The following is a 10,952-nucleotide window of genomic DNA, read 5'->3' on the forward strand; positions in this document are numbered from 1 at the left end:
GTTTACAAGTGATTCAATGGAGATAAAGGTGAATTTAACAACAAAAACAAGTGAAACAAAGTGAAGCATTGAAAAGTTTGATTAAGTGAGTAAGTTTTACTTTTGGCGGTGATTTACTTGTCTTTTGAGGATATATTAGAAGAGTTTTTTTTTCAAAACCCTAGATTGAAATGACATCAAGAAGAGAAATTCTAAATGATAGAAACACTCAAATTATGAGGATTGACCAGTGTCCACCAAATTTTAGGGACGGTGTGAATTTTGAAAAGCGTAAAGATGATATTGGCACTCTATCACTAATTCCATCCAAAGTTTTAACCATTCAAGATGTAAGATCCTATTATCTATGCAACGTAGGAGAAATTAAAGATTTCAAGATAAGGATAGCTTATGAGAAGCTATGCAGTAATGGAGTATTGAAAGATGAAAACTAAATCGCTGCTGAGAAAGGGCTTACCCATGCCCTAGGTTTTCCAAAAGTCTTCAAACTTGAGTGGATAAAAATAATATTTAACCACATTTATGATATGAAGGTATGGCTAGAGGGAGAACTAATCAAGATCGACAAGGCCACAATGTGCTAAGTTATTTTATACCCCACCTTGGATCATCTAAAGGTTATAAGGAGTGCAAGATGAAATAAAATTGATAAATTGACCAAAGAAAAATAGAATGGTCAAGGGTCATCAATCGATGGGATTGATGATCCTATAATTGAGTTTTTAGTACATGCAATATCACACATATTCTACGAATCCAACAGATTGGACAATATGCCATGAATTGTAGTATACCTAGCCTACAAAATTGTATAAGACATTAAGTTTTCTGAAGGATAAGTATTATTGGCAGCAAATGTATAATGATGTTTGGAAGTTTTTAAAGTGTTGTGTAGTTTTTCAAGTTGTAAAAGGAGTAAATCAAAATACTAGTTTGCATACACCTATTTGTATTCCTGAGAAAGCTTGGAGTGACATCAATATAGATTACCTAAGAAAAAAAAAGGTATGATTCCATTTTTTTTTGTGGATAGATTTTGTAAGATGGCACATTAAATATGATGTAAGAAGACATCAGATGTTCAACATGTTGATAAGAATTTCTTCAAAGATATTGTTGGATTGCATGGATTACTAAAAAGTATTATTTCTAATAGAAAAAATAAGTTTGTTGGTTATTTTTAGAGGAGTTTGTGGAAGAAGATGGGTATAGAGTTGGGATTTAGTTATACATTCCATCCATAGATGGATGAACATACAAAGGTTGTAAATAGAAGCTTGGGTAATTTTTTGAGGTGCTTAGTTGGAGACAAACCAAGTAATTAGAAGCTGGTGTTGTCACCAGATGAGTTTGTATATAATAATTCTATGAATAGGAGTACATGAAAAACAACTTTTGAGATTGTTACAAGAATGTAACCTAGAGGAATATCATATTTGAGGGATGTTGCTAGTGAAGAGAAGAGAAGTGATAAAGTGAAATAATTTGTTGGTTTAATCAAGCCTTTGCATGAGAAAGTGAAGTTGAGGCTAGAAAAAAGTAATCAGAAGTATAAGGAGAATGTTGAAAAGTCTATAAGACATCATATTTTTGAAGTTTTTGATGAGGTGATGCCTCATTTGATGAAATTTATATTTCCTATTGCAAAATATAGTAAGATGAAGATGTGTAAGTTTGGACCTTGTAAGATCTTGAGGAATTTTGACAGTGAAAATGCTAATGAAGTTGAGTTACCTAAAAACATGGATATATCTTGTATATTCAATTTTGTTGATTTTTATAAGTATCATAAGTGAGATGATAAAGTTATTACATTAGATGGTTATCCTAAGAAGAATATTGAAGAGGTTAGATATGTATTGGATCAAAAAGTTGGAAAGAGCACAAGAGGAAAATATTACTATGATTATTTGGTGAAGTGAAAGAATAGACCAATTGAAGATATTAAATGGATTTTTGAATCAAAGTTAGATTCAACTTAGGTTGTGAGACTTGCATGATTTAGGAGGATCATTGCTTTCAACCCCAATTGTTTGATGTGGGGGCATCATGGGTTGCCTTGTAATCCCACACTTTTGTTCAGTCTAGTAGTTTAATGAAGTTTATATGTGCTTGCCAAGTTGCAATTTTGACTGAGTTCTTTTAGACCTTGTCGAGTTGTAGTTATGACCGAGTTCTTTTAGACCTTGCCAAGTTGTAGATTTGACTATGTAGGTCATTGTGAACCAAACTCTTCAGTGTCAACCAAGTTCCTTCAATCTAAATTGAGCTTTTTCTATGTTGATCAAGCATTTCTTCATTCACCAAGTGAACTTGTGTTGTTGATACTTGAGTTCTTCTTTGACTGATTTGTCTATGTTTTGCTTCTTAGTTTGAGATGACTCTTGTATTTAGTTTAGATCATGAATTTAATGATAGAATCTTATCTATGGATGAGTATTGACAATTTTGAGATTGACCATTCTTCTTGCAATGTTCTAGAATCATCTTTAAGCCATTTTGGCAAGTATAACTAGAGGTATTTGGTTTAGTCTGGGAGAGAACTTATGAGGAAAAGGGACTTAGTGAATTCAAAGAAAATATTGAAAATTTGAAGTTGTACTGTAGATCTTGAATTTGTATTTTTGTATTTGGTCCTAACCTAGAAGGCCTTACAGCTTAGCATGTATGTTGAAAACTTGATGAGTCAATAAAAGTGTTTGCGCTCTCTCTCTCTCTCTCTCTCTCTCTCTCTCTCTCTCTCTCTCTCTCTCTCTCTCTCTCTCTCTCTCTCTCTCTCTCTCTCTCTCTCTCTCTCCATTTATTTTTTCTCTATGTGGTTTCTTCTGTTGTGTTTACTCAACAAGCTACTTGGATAGTTAGGCATTCCCTTGGCCCTACCTTTTCATATCCCTCCTTGCACCATGACTTCTTCTTTTTTGTTCGACCTCATCCTGAATATCCACTTGGTGCCAATAATATTATTGTCCTTTGGTCTAGGTACCGGTGCCTAGATTTTATTTTTCTCTATCTATTAAATTTCTTCATTCATTTCTTGAATCCAATCTTCATTATCAAAAGCATATTTTACTAATTTAGGTTCAAACTCATAAGGTAAACATGTATCACTCCTAAGTCTTTTCCTTGTCATAACTCTATATTATTTGTTTCCAATGATTTGATTGGTGAATATTGTCTTCTCACATACTTTAATACTGTAGCTTATTTTATTTTTTCTTCTTGCATAGGTTCATCTTGAAAATTGATTTCAGGTTTAGGTTATGCTTGCTTGGTATTATCTTCTAGATGTTCAAAATATTCTTCATGTATCTCAACAACATTTTTTAGATGCTTGAAACTTGTAGTTTATTTCTTGGAGGCTTTATTCTTTAATGCAGGAGCATCTTGCATCAAAAAATAAAGGGGGAAATAATTTTGGTTTTGTTCTTTTTTTCAAAAAAAAATACAAAAGAGGAAAAAAATTATTTAAAAAAATTGTGGAGGAGAGAGAAAGTGACAAAAATTAGAAGAAAAAAATTTAAAATAAAAATGGATAAAAGATGGAAAAGGCATTTAATAGGTGGCATTATTAAATGAAACTTGTGGCTAGAGGGTTTATTTAATGTAACTTTCTAGTGGCAAACTTGTAGCTTGGTTTGGTATAAGTAGAGGGCATTGTCTTGTCATTATTCATCATTCATCTTGGAGAAGAGGATGTGGAGGAGGAGTGAATTTTGAAGAGCTAGTAGCTATGGCTTGGAAAACAAGGAAATTTCTTAGTGGGCTTGTGAACAAAACTTGAAATATTTCTTGGAGGTTTCTACTAGAGTGTCGATCTAGAGTAGCTATAGTTGGGATTAGATCTTGAGGGATCTTGTAGAATTACTATCATAATTGCTTATGTATTTGGCTGTAACCTAGAAGGCGTTACAACTACGCATGTTGGATGCAAATATTATGAGAATTAGAATTATTTTGGATCTAATTATATGTGTTATTATTTATTCTTTCACGGTGTGGTTATTTGTTGGGGGATAGGAGAACTCCTTTGGGGATTCTTCTACCTTGCACTACATCATTCTTCTGATCAAGTAAGGTGTAGGGAACACCTTCATTGAAATATATGAATGTTGTGTAATATTCAAGTTCTTCTTTGAATTTAACTTCATTCTTTTCTACATATTCATTAACTATCACATTTGAACTTTCCACAACTTTGATAGTGTTAGAGTCCAAATACTTACAAGCTTTTCTCTTAGTGGAATATCATAGGAATATGCCCTCATTACTTTTAGGATAGAGTTTTCCATTCTTATTATCTTGTAGTATATAACATTTTATTCCAAAGACTTTAGAATACTTCACATTAGGTGGATACCCATACCATAACTCAATGGGTGTAGAACTTGTACCTTTCTAGACCTATACTCAATTGAAATTTTCACTTACAACTTCTCTCCAATATTTATGTGACACATTCTTTTCTAGCATCAATGTTCTAGCATAGTCCATGATTGATTTATTCCTTCTTTTAGTTACTTCATTTTGGGAAGGGGTCCCGGGTGCTAATATTTGTCTTTTGATTCTTCTATTATTGCATAATATACTAATTTCATTAGACATAAATTTTCCTCCTCTATCATATCTCAAGCACTTTAGACTCTTACCTATTTCCTTTTCAACTCTTCTCAAAGACAACTTAAACAAATGAAAAATGTTAGAATTTTCTTTAAGAAACATTAAAGTTATTATTTTAGAATATTAATCAATAAATTTAATAAATTATTTGTCTCCATAGTAGCTTTTCACTCCAATAGATCAACAAAGGTTAGTATGAACTAATTCCAAACTAGCATTATATGAGTATGTCTTTCTCTTGAAACTAGACTTATTCATTTTTTCTAATTGACAATGTTTGCACATAGTTACTAATTTAATTTTACTAATTTCTACCAAATTATCAAAATTCTTATGACATAACCTATTATGTCATACCCATATATCTTTATTTTGTCCCAATAAACATATCTCATTAGATAAATCTAGATACAACAAGTAATCTCTTGTCTGATCTCTACTTCCAATTAGTTCTCTAGTAGCATCAAATATCTTGGCCTTTCTATGATAAAATTTAACTTTGTACCCTAATTTTTTCAACTGTGAGACACTTAAAAAATTATACTTAAGTCCTATAACCCAATGTAAATTGTCAAATTTGATCTTATGAGTCCATTTTATCAATCCTTTACCTTTCATAAGACATGGCGTATCATTACCAAACTTAACACAACTTCCTTTGAGTGGTTCCATAGTTTCAAACTTACTTTTATCACCAATCATGTGATTTGATTAGCAACTATGAACTATCCATCTATCACTTTTACTCACATTTAAAATTAGTTTAGTTTTCTCATCTTCATCAAAATATCCTTTCATAGAAAGATAGAAAGTTTATAAGGGATTTTAGTTCTTTTTGTAATTCTACGACTCAGACAATGAGAGGATAAAAAAAGGACTTTAATTAGACACATGGAACTGATAAGAGTTTTGAGACATTAAAACAAAAAGTTGTTGAGTTACCTATATTGGTTTTACCTAATTTCAATAAGTTATTTCAAGTTGAATGTGATGTAACTGGCAGTGTAATAGGAGTTGTATTGAGTCAAGAAGGTAAACCAATTGATTTCTTTAGTGAGAAGTTGAATGATGCTAATAGGAAGTATTATGTCTATGATCAAGAGTTCTATATTATTTTTCAAGCCTTGAAGAAGTGGAGACATTATTTTCTTCCTAAGAATTTTGTGTTGTATACTGATCATAAGGCTTTATAGTACTTGGGAAGTAAAGATAAATTGAATTAGAGACATATGAAGTGGGTTGAGTACTTGTAGAGTTTTACATTTGTAATTTTGCATAAGAGTGTCTAGAGTTACATATTGAGTTGTTGATGCATTGAGCAAAAGGCATTCTTTGTTGATTGAGATGAAGGTTGTAGTTCTTGGTTTTGATGAAAAGAATAAATTGTATGATACTGCTCCTGATTTTTTTGAGGCATGGAGAGAGTGTAGTGTACCAAATCTATCAGATCACATGAGTAAGTGTGATGAGTATTTCATTCAAGAAGGTATGTTGTTCAATAAAATTTAGTTGTGTATACCAAGAAGTCATATGAGAGTTAATTTGATTAAGGAAAAGAATTGTGGTGGAGTGTTTAGACATTTTAGAATTGATAAGACATTAAGTTTTTTGAAGGATAAGTACTATTAGCCATAAATGTATAATGATCATCAAAATTTTTTAAGGAGTTGTGGAGTTTGTCAAGTTGCAAAAGGAGTAAATCAAAATACTAGTTTGTATACACCTATTTCTATTCCTGAGAAACCTTGGAGTGGCATCAATATGAATTTTGTTTTGGAATAACCTAAGAAAACAAAAGGGTATGATTCCATATTTGTTTTTGTGGATATATTTTCTAAGACAACACATTTCATACCATGTAAGAAGACATCATATGTTGAGCATTTTTCTAATATTCATTTCAAAGAGATTTTTAGATTGCATGGATTACAAAAAAGTTTATTTTTGACAGAGATAGTAAGTTGGTTCGTTGTTTTTGGAGTTTGTGGAAGAAGATAGGTACTGAGTTGAGATTTAGTTTGACATTCCATCCATAAAAATATGGACATACAAAGGCTTTGAATAGAATCTTGGGTAATTTTTTGAGATGCTTAGTTGAAAGGGAAGAATTTTCTTTTTTTATGAAGTCTTTGCATGAGGAAGTGAAGGTGAGGTTGGAACAAAGTAATTAGAAGTATAAGGAAAATGTTGATATGTTTAGTTCAAACATCATATTTTTGAAGTTGGTGATGAGGTGATGGTTCATTTGAAGATAGGTATATTTCCTATTGGAACATACAGTAAGATGAAGATGAGAAATTTTTGACCTTGTAAGATCTTGAGGAAGTTTGATAGTGGAAATGCTTATGAAGTTGAGTTACATTATCACATGGATATATCTCCTATATTCAATGTTGTTGATTTGTATAAGTATCATGAGTGAGATGATGGAGTTATTATATTAGATGATTATCCTAAGAAGCATATTGAAGAGGTTGAATAGGTATTGGACTAGAGAGTTGAAAAGAGAACAAGAGGAATAGATTACTATGATTATTTGGTCCAATTGAAGAATAGACTAGTTGATGATGCTACATGAATTTGTCAATTTGAGTTGGATTCAACTTAAGTTATGACACTTGCATGATTCAAGAGAATTATTTCTTTCAACCTTGGTTGTCTGATGTAGGAATATCATGGGTTACCTTGTAATTGTAAACTTTTGTTCATTCTAGCAATTTAACTAAGTTTGTATGTGATTTTCAAGTTGTAGTTTTGACCAAGCTCTTTCAAACATTGTCAAGTTATAGTTCTAACCATGTTTTTTTAGATCTTGCCAAGATGTAGTTTTGACTGAGTAGCTCACTATGAACCAACCTCTTTAGTGTCAACCGAGTTTCTTTAGTCCAAATCAAGTGTTTCTTCATTCATCAAGTGAACCCGTCTTGTTGATTCTTGGGTCCTTCTTTCACCAAGTTGTCTATGTTTTGGTTCTTAGTTTTATCTAACTCTTGTATTTAGTTTAGATCATGAATTTAATGATATGATCTTTTCTAGGGATGATTATTTACCATTTTGATGTGATTCTTTCTTCTTGTAATGTTCTAGAATATTTTGTAAGATAATTTGACAAGTATAAGTAGAGGTATTTGGTTTAGTCTAGGGGAGAACTTAGGAGGAAAAGGGAATTAGTGAGCTTAGTGAAGATGTTACAAGTTTGAATTCGTATTGTAGATCTTGAATTTGTATTTTATATGTAGCCATAACCTAGAAGGCCTTACAACTTAACATGTATGATGAAAAATTGATGAATCAATAAAAGTGTTTGCTCTCTCTCTCTCTCTCTCGTGTTTTCCTCTATGTATTTTTTTCAGTTGTGTTTACTCAACAAGGTACTTGGATAGTTAGGTGTGCTCTTGGCCCTACCTATTCATATCCCTACTTGCACCATTATTTCTCCTTTTTTTTTCAACCTGATCTTGAATATTCTCTTGGTGCCAATAAAATTCTTTTCGTCTTGTCTAGATACTAGCATCTAGGTTTTATTATTCCCTATCTATTCAGTTTATTCATTCATTTAATTGTAACAGATTTCCACAATCCATAAAATTCTGTATTCGCTTCTGGGTGTGATTGTGTATTTTTTTTAACATCAACGTTTCGGATCATACTCTATGATCCATCATCAAGATGATAAAGAGAGCTAAGAAACAAAATGATATGTTGCAGACCAAGCAAAGCAATAAGAGGAGAGGGAGAGGTAGATGGGAGTGACACGTAAATCAAGAAAAACTACCCACTGAAGAGAGAGAAAAAACTTGAAGAATAAGTTGAAAACTAAAACTAAAGAATTAAAATAACACTAATTAAAAACTAATAAGAGAAGAAAGGGAAACTAGCAAAAAGGCACTGAAGGAAAAAACCAAATAAAACGATAAGAAGAATACAAATTAGGCTATATAAATGTATAAACAGAAAGGAAAGACCAAGTAAAGAAGCAAAAGGAAGGATAGGGAGAAGGAAGGACAGAATGGAGAAAGACAAAAACAAAAAGAGAGGGACAAGGATTGAAAAAATTAAAATTAAAAAATTAAAATTAAAATTAAAAATTAAAAATAAAAATAAAAAATGACAATAAATTAATTAATTAAAGGGAAGGAGAGACAAAAAGAGTAGGAAAAAGACCAAAAAAGAGAAACCAAATATAAATATATATGTACCTTAAAAAATAAAAGTCAAAGCCTGCAAAGGAAGCGATGGGGAAAAGGGGAAAAAAGAAGAAGAAAAATTAAAAAATTAAAAAATTAAAAAGTAAAAAAAAAAAAAAAAAAAAAAAGGAATCAAAATAAGGATTAAAGAGGAAGAATAATAAAGAAGGATAAATAAATAACTAAAAAATAAAAGGATAGAAATGGAAGAAACCCGAAAAAAAAATTAAAAAAAATAAAGGAGGAACAAAAGGAGAAAGAAAGACAAGAAAGACCAACAGAGCAAGAAAGAGAAAAATGAGAACTGACAAAAAAGATTTACAAAATATAAAATAAAAGAACACAACGAACAAGAAGGCTAAAAACTAATAAAGACAAAACCTAGCCTATAAATCAACATAACCACCTGAGGGAAAGGAGGGGGTGGGGAAGAACAAGGCCAAGGAAGGAAAGGGGGAGGGAAGAGAGAGAAGGAGATTGGAGGCCGGAGGGAAAGGGGAGGACGAGGGGGTAGGGGGGTGGTAAGAAAGACGCAAGCGCTACAGAGACGAGCGAAGGAAGAGAAAAGAGAAAGAAGGGGAAGTCAACGGGGGGAACGATGGGGTCTGTTGATGGAAGATAACAGAGGGTGCCACGCTAGGCTAAGGGCCCAACCATCATCACAATTGAGGTTGGAAGGGTGGTTGAAAATTTCAATCGCTTCCTTCATCTTCCTCTTAATATAGCTATCCTCTTTATCAAGGATCTAAGTTTTCTCCAAACAAATGTGATGTTTGGTGGAGGAAGAATGCTCGGCTAGGGCCGATTTGTACACTCTGTCATGCTTGATGTCAGCACTATGCTCCCTAATTCTTGTGGAGAACGATCTACCCGTTTCTCCAATGTACGAAGTCCCACAAGAACAAGAAACTTTATAGACACCCGAATCAGCGAGAGCATTTCGAGAGTCTTTGAGAGGGGGCACGTGATTCCTGATAGTTGAAAGGGGTTTGAAGGCACAACGAACTCCTTTTTTGAGAAGGATTTTTGAAATTTTATGCGAGATGCCCTCAATGAAAGGAAGGATGACGAAGGGGGTAATGTTGTGCTGGGAAGGGGGGGTTCTTGGGGTGGAGTGAAAAAACTTGGCTAGCTTGAAAGCTTTGGAAATATTTTGGTTGGCGTATCCATTGAGCCTGAAGACTTTGCGAAGGTAGGAAAGCTCATCATCAATGTTGTCCTTGTCACAAATGCGAAGGGCCCTGAGAGCCAGGGTTTTGAGCACTCCAACTTTTTGGCGAGGGTGGTGATGGGAAGAAGAATGGAGATACAAATCAGTGTGGGTGGCTTTACGAAACACTTGACGACTTAGCGAGCTGTTCGATTTCCTTCAGAGTAAAACATCGAGAAATGGCAGACGCCCATTCCTCTCCAGCTCCATGGTGAAGGAAATACAGGGTGACACCATGTTAAGATGTGCGTGAAATTCTTCTAATTTTTGGAGACCATGAGGCCAACAAATGTTGGTGTCGTCAACATAGCATTTCCACCACTTAGGCTTGAAGGGGAAGGAGTGTAAAGCCAAATCTTTGAAGTACTCCATGTAAAGATTGGCAATGATAGGAGAAAGCGGGGAGCCCATAGCTACACCATCGACTTGTTCATAAATAATATCTTGGAAGGTGAAAAAGGTGGATCTTAAACATAACTCCACTAATGTGGCCACCTCTTCATTGACCTTGCGTTTGACAACTTCGATGGAGTCCAAAATGGGGACCTTGGTGAAAAGGGAGACCACATCAAAACTGACCAAAATGTCGTCATTTTCTAGTTTGGCATCTTTGATGAAGTCAACAAAATGGTTGGAGTCTTTGATAAAAGAGTTACACTTACCCACTAAAGGGGAGATCTGCTTCGCAAGGAACGAAGCGAGAGGGTAAGTGGGTGAGCCAATCGTATCAACAATGGCCCTGAGAGGGAAGTTGGCTTTGTGGATCTTTGGGACTCAAATTATTCATTCATTTCTTGAATCCAATCATCATTATTCAAATTATATTTTACTCATTTACGTTCAATCTCATAAGGTAAACATGTATGAATTCTAAGTCTTTTTTTTCTCATTACTCTAGAGTCTTTGTTTACAATGATTTTCTTAGATGCATAGTATCT

General features: G+C 33.3%; 1 protein-coding gene across 1 annotated transcript; it reads right to left on the bottom strand.

Annotated features, from left to right (window-relative positions):
- Positions 1–9,549: 9,549 nt before the first annotated feature.
- LOC149537168 (uncharacterized) lies at positions 9,550–10,607 on the bottom strand. The gene is made up of 2 exons (XM_089806416.1): positions 10,594–10,607; positions 9,550–10,171 (listed from the first exon to the last, which is right to left on the bottom strand). Exons 1-2 carry the CDS (start codon positions 10,605–10,607, stop codon positions 9,550–9,552), a joined length of 636 nt encoding a protein of 211 aa, XP_089662542.1.
- Positions 10,608–10,952: the final 345 nt, after the last annotated feature.

The sequence above is a fragment of the Cupressus sempervirens genome, chromosome 10 (genome assembly GCF_028749045.1).
Source record: "Cupressus sempervirens isolate cs-2001-9-10 chromosome 10, ASM2874904v1, whole genome shotgun sequence".
Classification (NCBI taxonomy): Eukaryota; Viridiplantae; Streptophyta; class Pinopsida; order Cupressales; family Cupressaceae; genus Cupressus; species Cupressus sempervirens.